Source organism: Falco cherrug, chromosome Z (genome assembly GCF_023634085.1).
Source record: "Falco cherrug isolate bFalChe1 chromosome Z, bFalChe1.pri, whole genome shotgun sequence".
NCBI lineage: Eukaryota > Metazoa > Chordata > Aves > Falconiformes > Falconidae > Falco > Falco cherrug.
In genome coordinates, this window is record NC_073720.1 from 54,310,073 (window position 1) to 54,336,748 (window position 26,676).

At 39.8% G+C, this 26,676-nt stretch overlaps 2 protein-coding genes across 11 annotated transcripts in view; one reads left to right on the forward strand and one right to left on the reverse strand.

Annotated features, from left to right (window-relative positions):
* Positions 1-966, reverse strand: part of LOC102045936 (hook microtubule tethering protein 3) — a 94,189-nt gene extending 93,223 nt beyond the window's left edge. For all 3 annotated transcript variants that reach the window (XM_055698861.1, XM_055698859.1, XM_055698860.1), the window contains exon 1: positions 793-966. In XM_055698861.1, the coding sequence (XP_055554836.1) occupies positions 793-849 (57 nt within the window). In that variant the 5' untranslated portion in view covers positions 850-966. The remainder of the gene's footprint in view (positions 1-792) is intronic.
* Positions 773-24,998, forward strand: RNF170 (ring finger protein 170). 8 transcript variants are annotated; one of them, XM_055698867.1, is made up of 8 exons: positions 1,014-1,086; positions 3,214-3,297; positions 10,288-10,431; positions 15,038-15,113; positions 16,494-16,602; positions 17,629-17,702; positions 19,716-19,820; positions 21,433-24,998. In XM_055698867.1, exons 3-8 carry the CDS (start codon positions 10,295-10,297, stop codon positions 21,700-21,702), a joined length of 771 nt encoding a protein of 256 aa, XP_055554842.1. In that variant the 5' UTR covers positions 1,014-1,086; positions 3,214-3,297; positions 10,288-10,294; the 3' UTR covers positions 21,703-24,998. The 8 variants fall into 8 exon arrangements, with proteins under 8 accessions (XP_055554846.1, XP_055554843.1, XP_055554842.1 ...); XM_055698870.1 differs by having other exon boundaries at positions 1,066-1,086; positions 3,214-3,268; XM_055698871.1 differs by lacking the exons at positions 1,014-1,086; positions 3,214-3,297 and adding an exon at positions 773-796.
* Positions 24,999-26,676: the final 1,678 nt, after the last annotated feature.

Consider the following 26,676-nt stretch of genomic DNA (forward strand, 5'->3'; position numbering starts at 1 on the left):
GCCAATAAATAAGCTGCCTCAGAAATACAAGTTGCATAGCTATGCTACAGTCACTGCTGAAATTATGGAGTAGCTGCAAACCCAGTTTCAATGCCCACTGCATGCTGGCTGCAAAACCCGAAAAGTTTATGGACCAAGCTCCGAACGACAAAACAGGAAAAGAATTCTTAGGCTGATAATGGATTATCTCCGACCGCAAAGGTGAATTTTGCCTCTCGAGGCTCAAGTACTACTTAAAAATGCAGAGAAAGAAACAGACGAAAATAAAGTTTCTGGTCAGGGAGCTGCGAGGCGCAGCCGGCCGGTTTGAAAAACGCGGCACCGGCACACGGGGCGCTGCGAGGCAGCGCGGGCCGGCGGAAGGCTCAAAACCACGGGCAGCGCCAGGACCGGGCGGGGGGCGCGGCCGGGGTAAGCGCGCCCAGGGTAAGCGCGCCCAGGTGCGCCACCCCCCGCCGTGCGCCCGGGCCGCGGAGCGCCGCTCTCTTTGTTCCCCCCACGCAGAGGCAGAGCCACGGCGGCGCAGGGCTCCCCACCCCGCGCAGCCCCTAGGCCGCCGGCCCCGCCGCGGCTGGGCGAGGCGAGGCGGGGCGGGTCCGCCAGGGCTCCGCCGATTCCGGCCGAACGGGAACCGGCCCGAGCGGCAGGGTGCGGCCCGGGCAGGGGCTCGGGAGGCGGAGCGAGACCCCCTCTCCCGCCGGAGCAGGGCCGCGGCGGCGGGGCGGCGCACGGAGCCGTGTGCCTGCCGAGCGGCCCAGCTCCGGGCGGGGGGCTGGCGGCCGCGGCACTTACCCAGGTGAGGAGGCTCTCCCCGAGCTCAGCCCGCTCCAGGCTCGACACGTTGAACATGGTGGGCGCAGCCAAAGGGGCCAACGGCCGCGGCCAGGCCAGTACCGCCGGCGCCCGCCCCGCTCCGGGCCGTGCCCTGGCGTCGACACGTCAGAGCGACCTGGCAAGACCCACCCGGGCGCGCCTGCGCCGTCCGTTCGCCGCGCGGGGGCGGGATAAGCGCGACGCAGCGTCGCGACGCTGGCGGGGGCGGGGCCGCGGCCGGTGGCGACCGTCGTGCGCGCGCCGGGAGTTGAGGTACCCCCGCGCGGGGCCGCGCCCCGCCCCGCGCCGCTGAGGGGAAGGGGCGGGGGCGGGGTCTCCGTCCGGCACGGCCCGACCCGGCGGGGGGCTCCCCCACCCCCGCTCCGCTTCAACCGGCGAGGGGCGGGGAGGGGGGGGGCGCGGTCCTCGGGGGGCGTGAGCAGCGCCGTGGGCGTCAGCCGCGTCGCTCGCTCCCTTCTGGTGCGGCCCGGCCCGGCCCGGCCCGGCGGTGTTTAAGCGCGCTGCCGGAGGCGGCGGTGCCTGGGGATCGGTACTGTCGTGAGGCGTGATGAGACGACGTGGGGCGCAGGCCGTGGGGGCCCCTGTAGGCCGCTGGTGCCCCTGAGGCGTGCTGGGGGTGGGGGCACGGCCCCCCACGGGCTTGGCCGTTTTTCCCCGCCTGTGTGTGCCCGCGGCGGCGGCAGGCCGGTGGCGGGTAGGGGCTGCCTCGGAGGGTCTCGGGCAGGGCCGGGAGTTGCGTCCAGCGGCACTCCGAGCCCCGGCTGTCCCCTGGCCTCGGTAGCGTTGGCTGGTGAGGATGCTTTTGCTAGTAATACAGCTTGGCTTGCGGAATGAGCAGCCTATACAAGGCTCTTCTCTTTCTGGAGTAGCAAATGACATAAACTTTCTCTCTGTTATAGTAAAAAACAATTAACATAAGAGAAAAGTTACTTATTTAGCGTTAGCTGCACGTAATTCGATTAATTTCTCATCTCTAAGAGGAGTGTGTTTAGTGACCAGAGGGGCTATGTGTCCTTGCTGCCCCAGGCAGAGTAGCTCTCCATCTTGGTGCAGAGGGACTGCCTGAAGAGCTCAAGGAACACCTCAGTAGTCAGTTGAGTTTTGGGCCATCCGAAGTTTACAATGAAATTGTTAGGTGTTGTGGTAAGCTGTACAGTTCCCTGTTAGCAACTGTCATGATGTGCAGCAATATGGATTAGCCAATACAGTGTACTGGTAACAGCTGAGGATTAGATAAACAACTAAGAAAGGAAGGGTTGTGGTAACTGCTGCTTTCTTCCTGATTTCTCACAGTTCTTCCATTAAATAAGTTGGTAGCATGGGCAAAATCTGAGTTTTCCTTTATGTCAACCTGTTTTGAATTAAGTTGTAAAAGCTAGGAAAATTCTAAATTTCTTCCATTTAAAGTACCTTCTTACTGATCTCGTTGTATAACCTGCTGTTTTCATTTTTAAGATATGAATTCAAACTGCCTTCATTTAAAGGTAGCTTTTACACTGAGGAATGGGTTAAAAAGTCTTAGAAAGCTATGTAAGCTGTGCGATTGTAACTTTTCATTCCAAGTTTTAAGGTGTACTTTAAGCTATGTGCTTATTCTGACAAACAATGCTTTCACAGGTGTATTTCAGTGTTTAAGGCTTTCTGCCACATCTTCCTTTATGTACCCATTTCCCATGCTGCTTTGCCTGTTGTCATGGTGTGTAGCTTATGTTTTGTATTTTGTTGATGCAAGCAAATACAATAATACTTTTTGTCTTGCTGTTTTAGGTATGAATTTATATACGGAAGCATTGTTTTCTGCAGTAAAGAATTATTGGGTACTTTTCTTAAAAGAGAGATAAAGCCTTTTCATTCTTAGCTGACATATTACCATATTCCAGTAAACATTATAATTGACTATTTCCTTTTTCTTCCTGTCTGATCAGAAAAGTCAGATATCCAAACTGAAAGTGTTGGCAGGCTCTTTCTCATCTTCCTAACTCCATATGAATTCAGTTCTACCCTGGGTTTTTTTTAGGGCTGTATACATTTCAGTATGTTTTAGGTTTACAGAGCAGTGGAAAATTTTGTCGGAGATTGTTTTACACAGGTCGCATGTCACCCAGACAGATAGTTCAAATATTAATGTTATACAGACCATTGATTTTGTCTTTTTGCTTCAAGCCATCAACATAGTTTCAGGCTCATGGGGAAAATGATTGGAGACTTTGTTTCACAGTAGAATGTGTAGTAACTTGGGATTATTTTCCCTTACAGAATTACATCTGGAGTTTGCATCTGTAGTATTTTTAACTTGCAAAGCATGACCCCACCAGCAAAAGTAGAACATCTACTTTCTTTTTTTCTTTTTTTTTCTTTTTTTTTTCTTTTTCTGTTTAGGAAAAAATGTGCCTCAGCAAGTGCTGACAGACTTTGCAGAGACCTGTTTTACCAGGCAAGTGCCTCAGCTGGTCAGTTCTTAAGGTATATTCAGCGAAATGATTATTTGCCTACTGAAATGGCCCTCTCCCCTGTTTTGGCAAGACTCTCTAGGCTTTTTCCTTTCTCTTGCAAAGAGCATGCATGCCTATAAATGTAGTCAGTGTACTCCTGAAAGCAAAAGTGGTTTATGGTGAAGAGATAGCTGAATATGATATGGCTGAGTTTGGCTCTAATTTTGCTGTATCAGGCAAACTGATTTGTGACTCCAAGGTTGCTGCTAACTCATCATAATGTTGTGTTAACAGACTGCTTGAAATCCTAGTAAGGTGTTCAAAAGTCACAGAATTTATCTTGTCAATTCGTATGTTGCTATATTTTACTCTTTTTTAATTCCCTTAGTAAATATGCCCTTTGGGTGGTCTCCTCCTGATTTTTGAAATGTATGGAGATACTTAATACTAGAGGTTATTGTGTGTGCTTTATTCAAATTAGACTATGCTCAAAAAAATGAGAAGCTAACAAATCCTGTTTCCTCAAAACCACTTTTTCTGAGTGCACCATCCACCACTTCCCTTATATGTATTTTATAATGTTAGGTATGTCTGCACTGCTGTTTCAAAGGCCAGCTTTAGTACACTGAAGTACATGGATAAAGTGTACCGGTTAGGATTCAGCTGATTCAGGCTAGTTAACTTCAGCTAGAGTCTTTAGTGCTGTTTATCCATTTGCTGTTTGTCATGCATGCTTAAGGCCTGCTGGTTTTAACCCCTTCTGAATGCAAAATAGGCACACCCTTGAGCTTTTCATGAAGGAGAGTAAAAAATAACTGTAGGATGTAAAAGAAGAGACTCGAACCCTTATGGGTTACTCTAGGTTTGCATGTTTTAATCGGTCCAGCAGCGTTGGGTCACCTCTGCAGAGAGTGACAAGCTTACAAGATTTTCAGTCACATATTTATAGTATCTACCTAAACATTACATAATCTCTTGATTCCACAATAAATCTAGTATCAGTTCCTATCTTGACAGTCGGCTTCACAAGTTGTTCCGTATCTTGATCACCTCGCTATTTTGCTTCTTCTTTCAAGGATGATTGCTTCAGGTTCCGTACGTCCCAGTTCTGAGTAATCACAATAGACAATCTCCATCGTTTCAGCCTTCTAAAGGTCAGGGTCTCCTGTTCTAAAAAGCTCGTTTGAACTGTCAGGCATAATCTTACTAATATTAAACTTTTATTGTCTAGCATTTATCAGCTGACTGCGCTTGCAGTCCTGGTTTGGGCTATACAGGGGACAAAGATTAGGTGTACAGCCTACAGTAGCACTGATCTGGCATTTTCCTCCAACAAGGATCCAGTTTGCTGGATCAGATCCATTCATAAAGTCCTTTTCTCAACCACTGACAGTAGCTACATGAGCTGTTGCTACTCTGAAGCAGGAAGTAATTGAATAACTTCTGATGACTGAGGTCTCAATTATTGCCCCACATTTAAGAATTTGTCTATTTGGGGGATTTATTTCTATTCTTCGCTTAAATGAAAAACACTGAATATATGTATGCCTTAGATATTTCAATGTAAGCTTATATGCATGCAAGGGGTGGGTTACAGAATAAATTTACTTTATTTTATTCTTAAAAGTTGATTTCTGTTACCTAAAGCAGGTCAATTTTATTACAGACCTGTTGATAAAAATGAAACCTTTGTTTATTTGTTGGTTCCTTTTATCATGGAAAAAAAATTTAAGGCGTTAAAGCCTTTTTGCTCTTAAAAAAATATGACTCATAATATTTTACTAATTGGAGAGGAATTAGCTTATCCTGGGAAACACATGATCCCTGTCAGTTAAGTAGTATTTTTAAGGAGGGAGGTAATGCTTCTGCTGATAAAAGACAACTGGCAAAAGGAATTACAGGCTCTGACTTGCACCCTGGCCCACCACCACTGTCTTAATTTTACAGTTTTCTTTCAAGCACGGAGGGTGGTTGTCAGTACTGCATCAAAAAGAAAATACTGAAAAGATGAAGTAAAAAAACCCAAAAAACCAAACCCAGTTGTTTTGTTGTCTGGTTCACTCTTGGCTCATCCCTGCAATGACACATTGTTATCCAACATGTCTTTCAGTTGATGACCAAATTCTACCATGCTCTCAAAGTCAATGAAATGTTGCTCTTGGTTATTAATTTTGGATCTCGTCAGTATCACTTGTGCGTTATCTCATTGTTTACTTCTCAGCCCTGAAGAGAGCCTCTTACTACTTTTTCATTATGCTTGTATATTCCTTTGGTAGTGGGTCCTAAAATCTCTGGTTTTGAGAGTATATTAGTGTGTGGTACTTCCCTGATAAACCTGGAAAAGTTCAAATCCTTAAGAAATCTATGGGGATGTTCTGACTTTGGATAGCTGACAATTGTTTAGTGTATCATGGCAAACACAGGGTGGTTTTTCATTCTTTATGAATCATGACATGGGGCATTGTTCTAGCTGTGCAGTATGTTGAATGTTGAAAGTTTTCCTAATACTTTTCAAATCTGAAAAATGAAGAAAGAGTACATCCATGCTAGTGTATTTCCTCATGCCCTCACATGTGATCTGTATGAGTTTCCAAGAATAAAAGACATTGTAATTGCAGTATTCTCATTATGGTTCTTTAGCACACCCCACCCCCCCACCCCCCCCCACCCCCCCCCCCCGTAAACTTGCATGCATTGTTTATATGTAGCCACAGAGGGAGAAATGTAACTTCTAAGGCCTGTGGGTTCTTACTTGGAATGTAAGTAACTTAGCATTGCTTTCTGTCAGTGATCACTCTCAGAAAAACTGATAATAAATGAGGTGATCTTGTGTTCACATGGTTAGTCTGTGATGGGTTTTACAAACAAAATGGTGTGATTTTTACAAATGCTAAATTCCCTTCCTTTCTATTTCCAAGCATTTTTTGGACAATTTAGTCTGATGTTTTTCACATTCTGTAGCTATCAAGAATCCTAATGCAGATAAACCTGATCCCAGTTTAAGTACTGTTGCTGCAAAGTCCACCTGTAACTTAGCTACCCCAAGAGGAACAGTAGAGTCATTCATCTTTTTTTCCCCTTACTGAGCAGTTGTGTTGTTTTACTTCAAGCCAGAGCCAGTAGTTTAAAGATGAGATTAAATGAAACTGGAAATTAAGTTCTGGGCTCTTTTGTTGTTGCTTTTGATGTAGGAAAAAGGCCTAATATTTTTGTCAGATTTTTAAACTTTGCAACTAATACATTTCACATTTCGAAGTTGATTGTATAAATTCCAATTCTGATGTGAGTGTCATTAAGTGTGGTTTGGCTTTCATCCCCTTATTTGGAACACAGGGTGGGGTTATCATTTCAATTAAGGAAGCTATTCTTGTTAAATGGCTAAAAGGAGAAAAAATCCTAGGTGTAACCGAACATGAATTCGCAAAATTTAATCTGTTTTCAATTACTGCCTATTTTTTCCTGAATTCATTCTATTAATTTGATACTTTTTTGGTGTTAATTTCAGAGAGTTAGTATAGGCAGGAATTAATTTCTTGTGTGAAAAAATAGAGCCACAGCATTAAAAATATTCAAACCTTCTTTGTTATTTTAAAAAGAAACAGAAGTAGCATAAATCTACAGAGAAGAAAGACCCGCTTTAACGATAATGTCTGAAAAGCCTGTGGTGTGGGATGCTGATCTGAAAAGGGTAATATGATGAAAAGGTTGATGAAATACTGTTATTTTTGCATAATGAGACAAATGTAATGGATCAGCATAAAAAGATTGAATTTAATACAAACCACATAAAGTTCCCATTAAATGACATAAAATTATTAGTGGTTATTATTTTAGGAAAGATTAGGTTTTTGTGATAAAGTCTGGTTCTGGAAGTCTTCTGTGGCATACGCTTAGTCGTTATCAGTGGATGTCTCTGAAGACTGAAGGGTCATCGTTACATCATTTAGAATTAAGTCTCCTATATCCTGCTTATTAATTGTACCAACTGAAAGAGCATCACTGCAAAACACATGCACTGGGAGGCAAGATTCCTAGCAACTATTCTAGGACTGTTAGCCAATCTATTACACATTCAGACCACTGCAGATATGTTCATTAGCTGTTGTGGTTGCACCTGAAGAAACATGAACTGCGAGCTTGCAGTTCTAGGTATTTTGTTTGAAAGTGTTCAAAACAGATTTGAGATCAGAAAATTCCTTCCTCCAGTCAGACGGTTTTCAAATAGTGTATTTTAGCAGTGTTCTCCTTGTAGCCATTGCTTTTTTTTACGTGCTAGCCCAGGGATAAGAGTAGAAGGAGGTTGTTACTGTCTCTGAGGTTTGAATGACTGTTCTGAGAAAGTATGTATTGGTCTTTCGAAGTGAAGCTCTTGTCTTTGTAGTTTGTAGTCTAGACAAATCATGTCAGCCCTCCTGTGCAATGGTCTGATTCAAAAAAAATGCTAGAGGTAATGAGGGGAATATGCTTAGCACTTGTTGGCTGTCCAGAAGCAGCAAGTAAGTTAAATCATTAACATGAGCCTTAAGCATTGGTAACCCATTTTCTTAGAAATTAGTAATAGAAGAAGCTGGGAGAAAGACTTGAGACAGAGATTCCACTCCCCTCTCTGTACATCTTGTCAGTATTGATATGTAGATGAATACGAAGCTTTTGAGGGAGTGGTGTTTTATGTAGCCAGAGAGACTGTGCAGTTTCATTTGGACACTTAAGTTTGTGTGAAAATGGTTATCGAGAAAGTGGTATGTGGTAATCAAAAGGGTGAAGTAGATACGAGTAACTGGCATTATGTGCGGGAAGGAAGAGAAGGTGAGGATCTGTGTATTTCTTATACATATTTTGCTGCTAACATTGGCACCATAGTTTGGCATTTCAAAAAGAGTGCGCGAGTAGAAATGAAGGCAGACAGATGCACTGAGTGCTATTAACGGTAGGCAGGTAAGGGTTAAGAGTGCTGTTGCAAGGATCATGCAGGGAGGGAGAGGGAGCTCTAGAGAGAATGTCTTGAAGGCTGTTCGGGGAAACCGAGTTAACTTTGTGTGATACTGACAATTCCTGTGTTGGCTTCAGAGCACACCAAGCAAGCAGTGACACAGGAAGCCTTTCAGGTGACAGTGTGAGCAACACTTGCCTTCCAAAGGTGCAGTTAAATCATCTACATGTCTCTGCCACAGCGTGTATTTCTGAAAAGAAGTGCAGAATACTTAATGTGATGTAGTTGTTATTAGCATGTTGGTCTGTTCTAACAGAGCTGATGCAGGACAATGGAGGAATCATCACACGGTAGTTCCTTGGCACTTCCTTCTAGTTTTGTACTGAGTGGTCAACCCAGAAATAAATGTGACATAGTAAAAATTAGTTGACTAATGATAGTACTTAAGGAGATAAGTCTTAGGAATTAAAGATACAAGCACGCTGCTTGAGACACAGTATGGAACATTAGTTTCCTAGAATGTTGTATTGAAGGAAAGAGAAGCTTCTTCCAGGATTGGATATGCAAAGAAATAAATCATACAGGTTGGGAATGTTGAGCTGGGGAGGCATCACAGCACACCTACCAGTCCAGATCCTCAGTGATAAGGAACTGCTTCTCAGAAAACTTCCACAACACCTTAGCCTCATGCCTTTATAGCAATGTAATTGTGTAACTAGCTACACAGAGAAATGCTGTAACTCCTTGTATAGGCTCTTGTTCCTATGTAAGACCTTTCCACAAAGATCTAGTCTTTTATTCTTCAGTATATATGAAAACTTGGTCAATATTGACCTACTTTAAAAATTACTCTTGATGAGTCACTGGTGTTCCACCTTTGGGAGAAGTTAATCTTTCCAAATTATTAGCGGTAGACTGACATGTTGAAATTTTGCCAGGGTAGTCATTAAAGGTATCCACTAAAATCCTAATGACTTGTTCCATTCAGTTTTGCAATTAATTCAGGGCCAGACAGTGTCTAGTGATGTTTGCTAGACAGCAAGGCTCAAATTAAAAAATGACACATGAGCTGTGGAGTAGAGAAACACTGATGAAAGTTTGCAAGCTTAAGGCACGCACACTGGACTAGGAAGTAAAGTGAATGGTACCAGTCTTACCTGACCTCATAAACTGATGCTGAAATTTTCTCAGCTCTGTATGAAAAATACTTTGTGTATGGACACAGCTTCAGTATGACTTTTCGGTCATTTGCAAGTTAATGTCACTCTCCTGGTTTTATGATATCCACATCTGTGGTTCATTTCACTTCCTGTTTAAAACAGCAGTGATTTAGCAGTGTGTTGGAAACTATTTTGTTTTGCTTGTCTCCAGCTGTAGGATAATAAATGTTAGTGTTGGCAAGTCATTCTGCTTGTTGCATATATGAAATTAATATAAAATAAATTATCTAACTAGGGAAGCCTGATAATACTCTTTCTTTCAAGTTTTTCCCGTCCTTCCAGCTGAAAGATGGTAAAGCTTAGAAAATACGGATAAAATATGAAGTGCATTGGGTGATTCCTATGTATCCAAATGGGCATTTAACCCTTAAAAAACAGCTAAACCCCAAATGTCCTTGTTTGTTTCTTCACATAAGTGGTGAAAATTAGGTTCTTATGTTATGTTAGCCTAGCAGGAATGATGAGTCATGTAATAGCTAAAATTCTAGATAATGCAGAGCCATTACACCTTTTTTAAATTAACTGTCCTTATAATATGTCGAATTCAACAGTGACTTATTCCTAGGCAAGTTGTCTGGTAAAGACTCCCACGTAAAGTATCTACCTGATATTTTAAAAAAAATCTTCAAATCACAGCACAGTCATTTAAGACTTGTTTGCCACTGCGCAAGGCAAATGTTTTGCAGTCCTCTGCAGCAAGCTCAACGTTTGGTAAAAACGCCTTTGTTCCCTTTTCTTTTACTGTTTTTTTTCCCCCAGTAATGACTAATCTGTTGCTTCAGGAATTTGTGTGTATGAATACATCTGTATACATATTTGTAACTTGTTCAAAAAGTGTGTGTATGTTTATATATTTCTTTTTACATTTTAGAGCTGTGATGGCCAGTCACCAAGCGGAAGTTCAGAGTTTGAAGCTAGATAATGATTCAGTTATAGAAGGAATAAGTGACCAGGTACTGGTGGCAGTTGTGCTCAGTTTCACTTTCATTGCTGCTCTGGTATATACGCTTTTAAGGTGAGAGAATATGTTGACAGGAATTAATCAACATACCTGCATATGTAAAATTTTAACTTTCTCAAGAAATTTTTGCATTGGTATATAAAACAACTGTGATTTTGTGACGTTAAAAAAAGATTGCTTGATCACTTACTCTGTTTAATTATTTGGCAGAGTTTCATAATCTAATTCACAGTTAGAATGAAATAATTAATTTCTCAAAAGTGACGTTTAACTCTTCCTTGTCTTCATATGATCAAACTGAATAATGTTCATCATTCCTTAAGACTGAACATGGCTGAATTCACAGTTTACGTGGCTGGTGTGTCATATCTGCTTACAAAGTACAGGCTTGCCAATAATGACACTACAATCAAGACTGGATATAATCCTCTAATGTATAGTCTAGTTGCAGTCTCCTTCCAAAAAAATAAACCCCCAAAAAAACTCAAACCTGAATAGATTGACTGATTTGTATATAATTTAGTATGCTGGAAAACAGTGGATTTTAATATGCTTTCTGTAAAGCAAATGCTTAAGTTCATAATTCAGTAGCTTTTATGGTCAAGTAATCAAAGCTTGTTTTTCATTTCAGAGGTTTTCCTTACAACCTAACAAATACCTTAGCCTGTGTGATTTGGGAAAATGTCTGAGCTTTCAGATATGCTGGGGTTTTTTTAATGGATGTCTGTAGACTTCTGAACACAGAAGAGTTTTAAGAACTAAGAGAACTCAGTTTTAATGATGCACTGGCATTATGGAATTTACCAAGTAGGGTCTGTCCATATGAAAAATATTAGTGAGGTAGGAGACATTTGAGAGCAAGCTACAAAAGAAACCAGAAGTGGGAAAGTTTGGTTGGTCTGCCAGGCAGTGCTGCTGTTCAGGACCAAGGAGACAGTAAAGGAGTCTGAGAAATGTACGCACTTCACCTTGTTTTTCTTTCTAAGGCTCTTCCAGTTACTGAAATGGCTGCAAGAGTGCCTTTTTTCCCCCCTGCTCTCTTATGCTTTCTATACCCTTTACATTGACATTTTTAGCATTTGTGACTTGAATTTTAAGTGTTTTGTTTAAACGTGTTTTTTTTAACTTCATAACAGAAAGTAAGTTAGGAACATGGAAGAAAAGTGAATGGAACAAGTGTCAGCAGTGGGCAAGAGTAGTGGGAATTCACTCAGGATTGGAGTTCAGGGGGGGTGATACATCAGTGGTGAAGGATTACTTGGAGAGGGAGAAAAGGCCAGTTACTAGCTACCTCTACAGTGTAATGAGCTAAGTAAAAAGTTTGTGGATCCTCTTACATGTCCTGATGGTTTATTTTCTGGAGGGGCAAACTCACTTGGACACAAAGCTTTCATACTTCAGAAGTCTTGAAGCTTGTTTGCTTTTGCACTGTATGACTGAGTACTGGAAGTTCTATCACCATCCTCTTAGCTCTCCACTGTGCCTTCTGGTACCTTCTGAAATTGTCTGTATTCAGCAGTATTTTTCTGCTACCTGCTTTGTATTGTTTCCGTCAAAATCTGCACAGTACAGTAGAAAACCTGTACAGTACAAGAAGTATAATAATTTTTATTTATTTGGCACTGAAGGGGAAGTGGAGGAGAAAAGGAGTATTTTCTTCCGTAGTTAACTTAGGGCCATACAGTGGTCTGTGTGTTCCTTGTACTGTGTCTATTAACCCAGTCTCTTTGCCAGCCGCACTTCTGTATGCAACATCTGAAATACTTAAGTTGAGTAGGAACAGGTGCAGGCTAAGAATACCTGAAAGAAAGTTCAGGGGAATGAATAAGGTTGCAGGAACTGAATAAAAAGGGAAAGTAAGCAGCGTTGCAGTAGATTTTTAGGGGGCAGAAGTGAAACATGGAAAGAACTATTAAGGGATATGGTTGCTGTACTTGTTTCCAGAAGGGAGAACTCAATGAGACATCAGAACAGGGCATGAGCTGAAGGCCTCTCTGCTTTTGGTGGAGAAACCTATTAGCAGTAATTAATGTATGTACTACATTGCAGATGTTTTGTTCAGTCACTGGAAGATACTTTTGCAAAACCTGTATGTCTTTGAGTTATAAGTTTTTATAAAATGCAGCCAGATTTTTTCCATCATCTTTTAAACTTGTGAGTAGGTTATCACATTATAAATGAAACTGTAAAAATTTAGTTCATGCAACAAATTAAAGGGAGCCTGACCCTCCAGTGTTTTGTATCAGAGATTCCTTACTTGTCTAATATGACTTACCTAATCCATGCTTAAGAATCTGCAAATTTAGATCTCTTCCTCTCATTTTTCTATTCCATCATGTTGTTTGATTATTAGATCAAGTCAGTATTTTCAGTAGAAGTGAGATTTTAATCCTTGGAAGTGAACAATGGCCACCATTGCACAGGGTGATACACCAGCCCACACCAGTACCACCCCTCCCTTTCCATGCGTGAGACTGCACACTGAATGAGTAGGCAGCCTTCCTCCTTCTGATACTGATACTCTGGTGGAGCCCATTGTGATACATAGTACAATCTTTCCACATCATGGGACCTTTTTCCTCAAGTTATGGAGTGCTAACACTCAGAAATGGGGAAATTAGAAGTCTTTGCACCTAACTATTTCTTTCTGGCTTGTGTTTGATAATGCCTGTAATTAACATAGCACCATAGTAGTTTTCATTTATTTTGTCACAATAATTACATGAAGGAAGTTATGAATTGGATATGTCTTAAGCTCTGTCTGTCCCCTCCTGGACATTGCGCAGTGTTCTGCTACCTCAGCATCTTATGCGTAAGTGACAGATGTGCATAGCGTACCTCTACAGCTCCACAGATACCCTCATATATTCAATGTAGTATGTGATACTGAAGTCATATAAATGAACACTTAAGCAGCAAATTTGCAGTAAGTTCTTTATGAAGGAATCAGAATAAATGGGCTTGTAATTCACACCTTCCACATGTGTGTGATTCAAATTGAATTTCAATATATATCAAAGTTTGGCGAACTGAAGGTGCAAAATATGCTAATTTGTAGCAACTAAACAGAAAAATACTTTTGTATGTATAACACATATGACAGACAACATCCACAAAATCTGACTCTTGAGACCCAGCTGTAAGCTTCCCATCATTAAATTTTCATATGTCACCCACACTAGTGTTAAATAAATTTACTTTTTACAGATAACCGTGTAATTATTGGTATGAAAAATATGGGGTTTGTCTGTTCCTCTGAAGAAAGAATGAAGGAGGCAGAATGTTAAAAGATATCTGTAATGCAGTATTATGATTGACCACATCAAATGAAGGAAAATACTGCAGTTCCTAGAGCCGTTGAGGAAATCATGTAAATAGAACTGCAACAAGCAAATGGCCTAAAAATTCAGCCAGTCCAGCCCTCAGCTCTGACAGAAGATCAGTTTGTCTAGATCATCCCTGGAAGCAGTGCAACCTGTTTTTTGATTTAACTTTAGTCAAAGATAGATTGCAATACCCTGAGGTAACCTTTTCTGATTTTGTACATTTAGTAGTTAGAAATGTTTTTTGCACCAACCCTAGATAACTGTGGGAAATAATTGCTCATATTTATAGAATGAAGCCGTATCCTGTCCCCTTTTCTCTCCATGAGCAGTCTGCTGTATGAACTGGCATTTCTTCACTCTTTCTCTTAACGTTTAAAAAATGTAGGCCATCCTTCTTACTCTTCTGAACTTCCTCCAACTTTTCTACATGTTTTTATGCATTTAGCCCAAAATGGAGAACAGAATCCAGCTGAGACGTCAACAGTGCTGAGCAGCATATATCGCCAGAGAAATCCGTATGAATAAATAAAGCATAAAAATTCAGTTCTGAATACGATGCTGTGGGCTCATGTTGATTGTAACTCAGCACCTCTTAATGTTGTCAGCACGATTTTAATTCCAGTTCTGTTCCCGTTGTGCTTTTGAATTTCAAACTTGTAATATCCAGCCTCCTTTCTTCAGTGAATCTGTTCCCTGTGATTCCCCTTGGCATCTCTAACCTGTAGTTTTCTTGCCTGTAGAATCTTTCTTTTTAAAGAGTTATTTAAAAAGAGTGATTTATTTTTATATCCAGTCTGCTGATAGTTACATAAATTCAATGTTCTAAATCTAAGAGTTTGTCTACCCAGTCTTATGTAAATGTTCTGCCTTACTCTTTCATGTATCAGATAAAAGTGAAATAATTAGGGGGTTTCAACTCTATAACTTAAGCAGTGAGTGAAAAAATAAGATATCTGTGAGTAGACCAACAGTACAAAAACTAGCAGTGGAGACCAAAAATATTTCTGCATGAGGAATATAAAAGCTTTCAAGCAACTTGATTTTTTTGCAGGTTAATGGCTTAATTTTTTTTCAGATTAAAATCTAGTTTTAACATGATTTGATTGATTACGGAGTCTCTGAAAAATCTTGCTGCTGTACAACTTTAAATGTCCAGAGTAATTTAGGATCTAAAATAAATGTCCTGTTTCCTTAATTATTTGTGTACTTCCTTTAAAATGCTTTATAGCAGGAAAGAATGATTTTTTTTGCCCTTTGTACAAGTATTTTTTCATAATTCTCAGTGTTGGGTCACAGCGTTCAGTTTTTCTTACTGCTTATATTTCCTTTCACAGAAATGAACATCAGAACATACACCCAGAAAATCAAGAGCTAGTGCGAGCTCTTCGTCAGCAGCTTCAAACTGAGCAGGTGCTGTGCTAAGTGTTGGCATTGTTCAGCTGCCTGGTTTGTGGTAGAGTAGACTTCTGTGAGATTCTGGAAGAAGCTAGTCTTGAAAGCTATGGAAGCTTACTTACTGTACAGAGGCATCCTTGAACTTTATCAAGTAATGAGATAATGTAGGCATTTTAAAATTGATAAGTAATTAAAATTAAATATTTGGGTGGTTCTTTTTTAAAACAATTTTTTGCCACAAGGTGGAGTGTGTTTGTTGTGTGCTTCCTGCAGTGTTCCTGGGAACTTAGTGGTAAAGGAAAGGAAATCTGGAGTACAGCTTGCTGCCACAGGACAGAGGTTAGATGTTTAGACTGATAAACTATGTGTAGTGGAACAATGGCACAACAAGAAGAGCCCAGGCAACAGAGTTGACAGAGGGAAACTTTTTATCCAAGCCTTTAATGGCAGGGCATGGGGCAGTGGTTTTAAACTGAGAGACGTAGGTTTAGGTGTGGCATAAGGAAGAAGTTTTTTACATGAAGGTGGTGAGACACTAGGCCACGTTGCCCAAAAAAGTTGTGGATGCCCCATCCCTGGAAGTGTTCAGGGTCAGGTTGGGTGGGCCTTTGAAGAAACTGATCTAGTGACAGATGTCCCTGTGTATGATAGGGGAGTTGGACTACATGATCTTTAAAGGTCCTTCCAACCCAAACCATTCTATGGTTCTATGACTGCATCCAGCTCTTACATGTAGAGGAGGGGATGGGAGAGTCTAGGCCACATTACTGGAAATTGCTGACTCCCAACCCTAGACTGAAAAGCCATACTTTTGGAGAGTATTGAGAAGAGTCTTTCATCATAATACTTCCTAAAATAATGACAGATTTTTAACTACAGTGCGTATTCGTGTGCAAAATAAATATGGCAACATGAGAAAAAACAATTTTATGGCAGTGACATACACAAACTGATGTCTATGCTTGCACTTGGGAACTTGAAATACTGCAGCTGGTGAGCAATGCCAGTTACCTGGGTATGGACAAAACTACTTGGAATAACAAAGTACCATTCTTAATCTGAATTACTCATGCTTCAGCATGCATAACGTAACTTAACGTGAAGGACCAAGGAGGTTCTTTCTTTGTGGTCTTTAATTTGATTGAAGCACATACTTATGTAACGGCTGAAGATAAAATAATGTGTTTGTCACAAGAACTTGATTAGTGCACCCAGTTTTGCATTTAAGTATGTTTGATTTTTGAATTTAAATATATTTTGCTTTCATTTCACATAGTTTTGCATTTGAATGTTTGACTTCTACTAAATGAACACTGGTTTTATTGTTTGTTTTAAAACTCGATAGACATGTAAAAATAGTATCTAACACTTTGCATTTTTCCTCTGCTCCAACAGGATGCTTCTGCTGGTGACAGACATCGCTTCTATACAGATATGTCCTGTCCAGTCTGTTTGCAACAGGCTACATTTCCTATAGAAACAAACTGTGGACACCTCTTCTGTGGTAAGCAACAAAAATCCCAAGCTGCAAAGATAGAACAGAAATACAAACTTCTGGCACTAGTACAGTCACCCTAATGCAAAACTTTGTTCAATTTTTAACTGCTTATCTTCTAGTCTGCATTAGAAATAAATTGTTGAGAAAATAAACAGTCACTTCGAGATTGTGCTGCAGTTTTTTCCTATGCTATCAGGACTGGAACTGCGGTTTAATTTGAAAATGTCAAGGACAGAGTATAACTTATTTCCAGATGCATCTGAAAGAAAAATAGTGAAGAGGCTGAAAAACATTTGGAAATGTATAATTTTAAAATAACTGGTTTAGAAAGAGTAAAAAATTCTGCTTGCATTGTCTTTATCTCAGAGATTTGTTTTTCTCTGGAAAGTCCTGAAAAATTAAGACTAAGTTCACAATGCTTAAAGCTTTTGCCTTTTTTTTTTTTTTTAGGCTCAGATATTCAAACTTAAATATAAATGCTCTATGTACCATTTCGCTTCCTCGCCTTCAGGTTCCCAGCAGGATTCTTTAACTGCATTCACCTAGTTCTATGGAGTATATAGTGCATCTGTGCCTGGTTGTTTAAATGAAAGAATCTACAAATTTGGAAAAGTACTCAGACTTTTATATATTTCTTCATCTGTTGAAACTGTGATAATAAAACCAGGTTTTTAGGATAGGTTTTACATCTCTTGACATCTTTGTGACATCTGGATTTTAAACTGGTAAAATTTTTGATTATTTGCTTTTTCAGTTAATGATTAAGAAGGTTTCTGTCTTTTCAGAAGTAATACCTTAAAATTAATGATGCAGTTGAACCTATTCAGGATTCTTCTCATTAATAGCATTGAATTTGAACACATTGGTTCTTGGAATCTTCAGTTAATGCCATGTACAAAATTACACCAGAAAAAAATAGTTTAACCTAACTGTTTATACACTTCTGCTGTTTTCTTTGGTGTGTAAGATGCTATTTCATGCAATGGGTGTTTCAACTCAGAAGCTTAAATGTCTGTAACTTACCTTCATCAGGTTCCTGTATTATTGCCTACTGGAGGTATGGCTCATGGCTTGGTGCCATCCGTTGTCCAATCTGCCGACAAACGGTAATATTTTAAGTAATCATGGACCTGATAGTTTGGCTATCTAATATATCTTACCAATATATCTAATATAACTTACCAAAAAAGCATTTACATGTGAACTGCAGTAGTGAAACTGACAGAATAAGTCTGAGAAACTGAAAGAATATGGGTATGTGAAGTGTAGATGGTGAACATTAAGGGTGGTTTTTAAACTTTTTGCTTTGCCAAATGGCTCAAGAAGTACAGATTGTTTCTACAACTCAAATTTAAGTGAACAGCGCTGGTAACTCAAGTCCTTTTTCTGTAAAGGAGTATATGAAAACAGAAAATCTTAAGATCTCAACTATGCCTCTTTCTGTTTGGGATGTTAAATAATAGCTTTACCAGAACTTGCATCTGAAAGACCTGCCTATTGTGGAGGGCTGCCAGTAGGCAGTATACTGCTGGCTTCTGAGAAGTACCCTCTCCCTTCCTTCTCTCCCTGCCAAAAAAACCTACCCATGTCAATTTCTTATTTTGTCCCTATTTTTAGTTTGTATGTATTATTAATTTGAGCTTTGTAGAGCAAGCATTAACTTCCTACGCAGAGCAACTTACATTGTCAGTTTGAAATATGTCCCTGTAACTCATTAACACTTAGGATCTGAGTCTTACAGTGTGTGTTTTAACAAAAGTACATCTTTATTTTAACAGTGCACAAACTACAGAGCTAGTAACTTCTGATTAATTATATAATGTGCTGCACACCCTTCCCCATACATTATATCCTGCTTTGATTGTGTGCGTCAGCAGGAGAAATGACTGTGACAACACAGAGGAAGGAAAGAAAAATAGATATGACTGAGGAAGAGTCAGCAGGAGAAATGACTGTGACAACACAGAGGAAGGAAAGAAAAATAGATATGACTGAGGAAGAATGAGTATAGGTTTGGAGTGCGGCCAGTGAGGAGGGTGACACAAAACATAAATGTGAGGAAGATGGAAAAGGGGAAAATAAGCGATTGTTGTAGTGTCTGTCCTTAAATAGATATTCTTCTTTGTCTGAGTAACAGGTAAATTGGGTGGCACTGCTTGCATGGTTATGCATTCATTCTCACCTATGAAGTAAGAATAAGGTCTGATTTATAAACGGGGTTTGGAAGTATGTACACGTGAACAACATGAGTCATACAGAAGGTTTGTGGCAGGGCTGGGAGTTGAATGTAGATCTAATCCTGCTGTCATTTCCTAAATGTGACTACTGCACAGGTATACGTTTAGTGGCCAGTACAGAGGGAGCTTTTGGAGATTGTAATAATTTAAAGTGCTATGCATTTTCTGTTTCCTATGATAACCTGAATTTTATATCAGATTCACTTCCAAATTCAAGTCTTAAGTTTTCAGAAACTCATATACAGAAAGATAACGTAAGATATATGTGAATATGACCTTCCATGTTTTTCTGTTTGCATGAAAGTTAATACAAGAACATAGCAGAATTCTCTGTGCTTACAAAAGAGCTGAAGATCTTTTCCTCTTAACTCATTATTCAGTATTATTGTCCTTGGTCTTGGTATGAATATCCATATGCAAAAGTGTGAATTTGCTGCCTGTTTGCTGAAATGCAAGGCCATTCTGAAGTTGGGAAAAAAATTGCCTTATCGATTGCTTTATTTTATATTCAGTTTAAGAAACAAAACGAGAATAATTTGGTAAATTAACTTTATTCTCCAGATCATTCATCCCACTTCCGAAACCATTTTGGTGTTCAGAAAAATTTCCTGTAAGCCTGTCTGAGAAGGAGGGTTCTTTTTCTTATTTTTAATAACATTTTTTCAAAATTAATATACTGTAAAGAATTGTAATCAATGAATTTGTTAAAACTTAGCAGCAGTATCCGTGTTAGTAGTTTTTGTTTTATTTTCCGACCAAATATTCAACTAAAACAGAGTTTGTTCTCTAGTTAACTGGAGATTACCATTTTCATTTATAATTCACAATGCCTCCATTTAAAAGACAGCTGCACATGTAACAAAATCTCCCTGCTGTGCTTAGGTAACACTGTTCTTACCACTCTTTGGTGAAGATCAGCAGGGTGCAACCCAAGTACTTCAAGATGTTAATGATTACAATCGGCGATTCTCAGGACAGCCCAGATCTGTAAGTTTTGGGTAAATTTGGGTGGAAGTCAGTGATTTTGGGGGAGATTAACAGCATTTTTTGTGATCTGCCCTTCCTGCCTTGTCTTTTCACCCCCCCTGGGATATGTATGGATTTTCTCTTTGTGATGCTTAAGGACTACGCACATTTTCCTTGAGAAATTTGTGTTTATATAGTTAGGGCAAACCCATGACCTTGAAAATATTTATTTGTAATTTGCGAAAATGTATGGAAACCTGCGTTTTTATTGTGAGTGAGAACTGGTAATAAGCCTTGAGTTCCCTGTTCACATGTTAAGTTCTTTTTTAATTGTGACTTGTTAATTTGAAAGGATTAATAGTTAGTCAGTAAAAATACTTAATGAAATACATGACCTGCAAGGAAGGATATTGACTTGGTTGATCTTTTTACATTGATTAGAAGAATGTGAAGTTCTACTCCATGCCTGCCTTAGATTTCAAGCTATATGTGGTGTTGATTTTTTTTATTTTCCTCCTACATTTTGTGACAGTCTATTCTACTCTCTGAGTGAAGAAAACAGGATAATTTTTTTTATAAATAGCTAAGAGATGGCTGAAGTGCTATGAACTTTAGAAAGTCAGCCTTGTGAGCCTGTCCTGTATGTGCAAGTTCTGTGATTTGCCAGGTGGAATGTGCACACTTGCATACTAGTAACTTCCCCGCTTCTCTTCATCTGTTCATTCAATTTGGATAAAGTGACAAAATGTTAGCAAGAAAAAGTTACAGTCCAAAGAGACACAAGAGGTGTGAGACTGGAGTTCTTTTTTTGTGTGTTCTAAACTATGAAACAGTTATTCTTTTGATCCAAAATAGACTGAAACTACCTTTCAGGCTCCATCAGACCTCTCTGTGTCGTCCCTGATAATCAGAGGTCACACCAGAAGCCTGCATTAAAGCCCTAATCAGACTGGATAAATTGTCTTTGGTTTATACATGGTGTATTGCCTTAACCACATGCAAAATTCCTTTCTAGGGAACTTTTCAGCATTGGCAATAACTCATTTAATGTCACGGGACTGTGGAGAAAAAGGAACCAGTATAAAAAAAAATGTTAAAGCTCACCCCTCCCTATGCCTCACAACAAAAAACTGAGTATTTTCTGCTTCACTGAGATGACAGACTCATTGTAGAAAAATGGAAAGGAGTCAGGGATGGATTCACTTAAAGGTTCTTTAGCTTACTTTGAAGCTTGATCCATCCTTTGGAAGCTTATGTGAATCCCTGGTTGTTTTTCACTCCAGTTAACCTGTTTGCTGTTTCTCACTTTTTCAGTCAATTGTTTTACTCTAGTAGTCACTGCTTTTCCTTCTTAATAGATGTCAATGTATTTTGTAGTGAGTTACATGTATGTTTTATGGTATAGAATAACATAGTTTGACTGTTTCTTGAAAATTTATATATTCTAAACCTGCTTACCCAGCAAAACTAAATCCAGAAAGTTTTGTCTTATCTTGGTTTAGTTTAATTCTTACAAACTTAACAGATTCCAAAGCTGTAATGTAGTAATAGAAACTTCAGCCTGGAAAAAGACCCATTTAGTGTGAATCTGTTGCTAAAGCAAAATGCTAACTTTAGCTTTCTTTCTTCATAGATTATGGAAAGAATTATGGATCTGCCCACTTTATTGCGGCATGCTTTCAGAGAGATGTTTTCTGTTGGTGGCCTCTTCTGGATGTTTCGCATCAGAATATTCCTCTGCTTGCTTGGAGCCTTGCTCTACCTGGCTTCACCTCTGGATTTTCTTCCTGAAGCCCTCTTTGGAATTCTGGGTTTCTTGGATGATTTCTTTGTTATTTTTCTTCTGCTGATCTATATCTCTATCATGTACCGAGAAGTGGTAACACAGCGGCTGAATAGGTGAAATGAACAAAAATGACCCAAATGCAGAGGCAGTTGTGGAAGGTTTTAGAAAGAGATCTGTAGCATAAGTATGATTTAGCAAGGCACCTGTGTACAGTTTCAGTAGTTACACTTTCATGACTGGTCATCTTACACAAATATGAAGGGTTAGTATGTGGTGATGCTTAACTGGAATCTTTGTCTATTATGTATGTTTCATAAAGATGAGGTTAGTTTAAAGATGTAATAAACTACCTTCATCTACTTCCACCTGATGAACAACTATAAGTAATCAAAGCAGAAGGCACCTCTTTTGGTGTGTGTTTTGTGAAAAAGGAGTCATAGTAAAGGACTTCTAACAAGAAGTCCATTTGGGTAATCTAGACACATATAAGGAAATTCAGAAATTCTTCACAGCACAGTTACCATACTAAATTGTTTAATATCTCCAGGTTGTGGGCTATAGTTTTTGAAAATAAAAGTGGTTTTGTGTGTCTGTGTGGAAGAAGAAACCCAAGGACCACGTTACAGTTATCACCCTGCAGTCTGCTGTTGTCCACAGGATTCACAAAAACAAGGAGAACACCTCAGTATTGCTTGAACTGCACTATGTACAGTTGCATGCAATTTGTACAATTTTATTTTTATATTTGGGAATATGCACACAGTGTCTGATCTAGATAGGGAAAACAGTATCATGCATGCCAGACTGGTTAGTGCTCTAATAGGGGCATGGTTTTTCTTTTCAGGCTTGTTCGTTTGGTAGGTATGTGTGTGTCTTGAAAGCAGAGGTTTTACACTGCTTGGGTCGATGCAATGTGTCTGAACTGAGAGGTTTGCATTCCTTTAGTTGCATTAAAGCATTTAGCCAATGGAGAGAACCCTCAAATCTTGGGTAGTGGTTGAAGGAAAGAACTGAACGTTTACACTACAGAACTTTACCAGAATGTACATCTGCAATACAAATATTAAACAACTTAGATATTGGGGTGTTTAATTTTCAGTTGGGATTTGTTAGTGATGGGTTTTTTTTGGTTGATTTGCATGTAGGTAGAGGGAATTCTGAATTATCTTGAAAAAGTTCTGTGATAAGGGACCACAAAAGAATCCTGGAAATGTTTTAAAAAATACCAGGGTATTAATTATCCTTGAAGTTGATATTTTTTTGTGTGTGTGAATGTTAATTTAGGCTATCATAGCTACAGATGTAAGTTGGAAATATCTTCATTTTAAGAAGTGAATGCCACTAGAAACATCAAGGGTATGGTAGATCTATATACTTCTTAGCTACAGGAATGATAATTGCCATTTTATTTTAACTTCCTGAGTACTTGAAGGACAGTGATTAGACAGATGATTCTTTGCGTGTCTGCATGTATGGGATGAGACAAAATAAAAGGGACCTTTTCACAACTGTCTTTTGCCCATGCAAGAGTCTTTCCATGGCTTTTAGCACCTAGGCATGTGCAGGAAGACAATAGAGCTAGCACCTGACATGTCAGTCATTGGGGCTGGAGATTGTCCTTGAGTGTCAGTGCTTTAAGTGACACATAAAAGTACATTCGTTGACTTTTCATTTGAAAATTTGCTTTTGAAAATCCAAAGACATTTTACAAATTAACTGGAAAGCTAAATTTTCCTTGTTGCTGTTTGTTAGAGATGGGCAAAAGGAGAAACAGGAAGTGAAACAAGGGTGGGAGGAGGAAAGCAAGACAGAAACTGGCATTTTTGGAAGAAACTGCTGTTGGTTTTGGCAAACTAGCTGTTCTTGAGCATCTTAGTTGAGCTTTTCCTTTTGTTGACATAGCTAATGTATGGTGATGGTTTAGTGGCTACCTCAGTTAAAAGTCATTAAGGTATTATTGAGTAAGCGTGGGATATTCATAAACTGTTAGGTACGTTTACAAAGCAAGATAGTAGTTTAGGATATTTAGGTAAGACAGGATTTCGCAGGTTTGCTGTAAGCATTGTTTTGGGTTTTTTTCCCCAAGATATCCAGCTGAGTAAATTTAACACCCCCATTCCTCCTGGAGTTTATCTTGTGGGTCTGCTTAGAGAAGAGTGTGAACTGGTGTTGGAGAACTGGAGTGTGTTCATAGAATTTGTTGCTCTAGTACCTCCTTCATATGTTTATTCTATGATTTTGTTTATACTTTTTTTTCCCATGACTCTCTAAATCCAGAGTGGATATAGAGGTACTTCAAGCTGCTTACAGATGTTTTCATTTAGCTCCCCAGTTCTACATGCTACTGTGAAATAATGCAGAAATACCCATTTGAGGGGTCTGCTCCTGAAGAAAAAACCGTGTGTACCTGAAATGATGTACAAACCACATCTGAGTAGCTGTATAAAGTTTACTTCTGTTCTGTTTCTTTCTTTGCTACATTACATGAGAGGCTTCTGCTTACTCTTGAAAATTGAGTAACATTGTATGTTTAAATTCAACACATGAAATGCTTGTGAGAATTAGAACCATCCTTCCTTTTCATCAATGTGCGTGCTTGCTTGTGGAGACTTTTTTTTTTGGTCCTGCAAGCCAGTGATGAACAGTATTATAACTTGCTCAGGCCTTTTTGTGAACAGCTGTAACGTAAAGATGCACCTGTCCTGCAGCGTCTGGCTGCTGCTCCTTTACACAAATCTCAACAAACCGTAAATTAGCTATCTTGGGTACTTAGCTTGAGCTTAACTTAAGTTGTGGAGCTCCCAAGAAGCTGGAGATTAATACATGAGCACATAGTATTTCTGAACTGTGCGCTGCCAAGTTGTTCTGGTAGCAGTGGTAAAGGTAAGTGCTACAGCTGAGCACTGGCTTCTGAATGTGAAGGAAACACATGATGCTGTGTGGAGAGTGAGTGTAAACATCACTGCAGTTTAGTCTTCTGGCATGGGGCAGCTGTGACACTGAGGGGGAAGGAAAAAGGAAAATTTCAGCAGCAAAGAAGAGGTACAGGGGGAAATACTATTCTTGAAAGATTCTTATGGCTTTACCAAAAACTCTGTGAATGATTGTTCCAGCAATATTAACAAAGGGAAAGCTAAAGTTATACTTAATAGCTCTTACAGAATAACTTGTAGCATCTTCATGCCTAATGATCGTCCTTATAACAAGTGCTGTGCAGAACAATCTGTGTTGTTTGTGTCCCACAACACTAATGTCTGTGAGGATGAGGCAGAATGGTGTGATCTGGGGATACAATTTTGCCATAGGTTTCATAGAACTGTAGCAGTGACCTCTGTGTTACAATAGATTTTTAAGACAAAAAAGATTTAAACCTACTTGTTACTTTTAACAATAATAAATTGCTATTAAAGTAAGATTATCTTGATTTATTTTATTGACTTTCTGGGTGTGAAATTACTTTCTCCTCCCTTTTCCCCCTTCCCTGGGCTAAAGTTGGCAGTAACTGTACTACAGTCTTGATCAACTTTTATCTTGGTGTCTGTGAATAGAATGTTCAGAGGTAACTCAGTGGGTTTCATCTTTATATATATCATTGCCGCTATAGGGATTACAACATTTTTTAAGATCTTAGTCCCAAAAATATATTGTGCATTAGCTGTCATTTCCCTCAGCAGTGCCTTCAGATCCACAGATACTGAGCTTTCAGGATGATAAACTGGTACAGATGATTAATCAGCACTTTCACATACCAATCCTCAAGCAAACAAAAGCAAAAAGCAGGTGAATGAGAATCCAGTTAGTGAAGTAAACTGAAAGAAACTGCATATAGTCCCTGTAGGTTTACAGGAATGGTGAAGGTTGGTGTAGGGTAGGGAAGAGCCAGATGTGACTGGCCTGTGCTGCAGACCTGTGCTTTTCCTGATTTGTGCAGTGAAAGGCCCTTGGGCATCGGGAAGATGTGACCCATGCTTGCTAAAAAGTGTCCAACAAGTCTTGGCTGCAAAGTCCAGGGCCAAGTCTTCTGAACTCAGAGGTAAACTTTGTAGCCTGCTTCGATACATGGTTCCCCTGTTTATGGAAAAACATGTAATTATTTGGTAAGACGCTATTAAATCAGGTTGAAAGTTTGATGGGTATGTGCTTGTCCTTTGATCTGATGCCTCTGCTTGCTGTGGGAAGCTCAGCTAAATACTGGAGAGTTCCTCAGCCAAGGCTACCAGAGTAGATGGCTCTCTTAGAGGAGCTGTGGTACAGTTACAGTTGTAGGTAGGTTTTCTGCTTCCAGCTGCCAACCAAACAGTCAACTGCCCATTAGTCACCAATACTGGAACCCTCATTATCCCTGTTCCTTTGAGATGCAACATCCTCCTAGGTTGCCACCTTCCCTCTCGTGAGCACTGGGGTTTTGACCTGGGAAAGAAGCTGCTAAATTTCATCCCATCTATGATTCCCACAGCCCCAGGACCTGCAGAAGTTTAGGGCAGGGATAGGGCTGCAAGTGCTGTTCCCATGTGGGCAGCACACCAATAGACAATGCGGTAATTAAAAGTGCTTTCTGTAAACTGAGGATTTTCTTGATTCAGGGAGTGAGCAGTTGATCCAAGTATTTATATAAATAATACTTTAAAATGAGGCAAGCAGGATGTTAGTTGAGTTTCCTATACTACGACTTGGGCTCAGTCTCTGTATGCCCCTGCTCTGTATCACATTGCCTCATGTAAGGTGTTTGTCACTTCAGCATCCACACACAAGTCTATCACAGATACATTTCACTTGTGCCTCGGTAACCTCAGATCTCAGCACGGGTACTTCTGCTGCAGCTTTCATGACAGGTGTAAGGGCTGCTCGTTGAGTGAATTAAATCAAAGGGAGTGGAGGGGAGCCAACAAAAAAGGTCCTCTTGAAGAAAATTCCTAGTTGTGCAATCTACTCTTACTGGTACTGTATGACCCTGTATAAGAACATTTAAATATCTTTTCCTCTCTTCATGTATGTTAATACTAGGTAAAAGACACAAGAATGATGAAAACTCTAGAACCAGGAGGGAAGGTTGGAAAGACTGTTATTTTGCCTATGAGGTAGACTGAGGAA

Excerpts from the sequence above, each read along its gene's own strand:
- RNF170 (XM_055698871.1), top strand. The coding sequence starts at position 10,295 with ATGGCCAGTCACCAAGCGGAAGTTCAGAGTTTGAAGCTAGATAATGAT. Across the intron at positions 10,432-15,037 it reads CTGGTATATACGCTTTTAAG|AAATGAACATCAGAACATAC; the intron begins GTGAGAGAATAT and ends TTCCTTTCACAG. Across the intron at positions 15,114-16,493 it reads AGCAGCTTCAAACTGAGCAG|GATGCTTCTGCTGGTGACAG; the intron begins GTGCTGTGCTAA and ends CTGCTCCAACAG.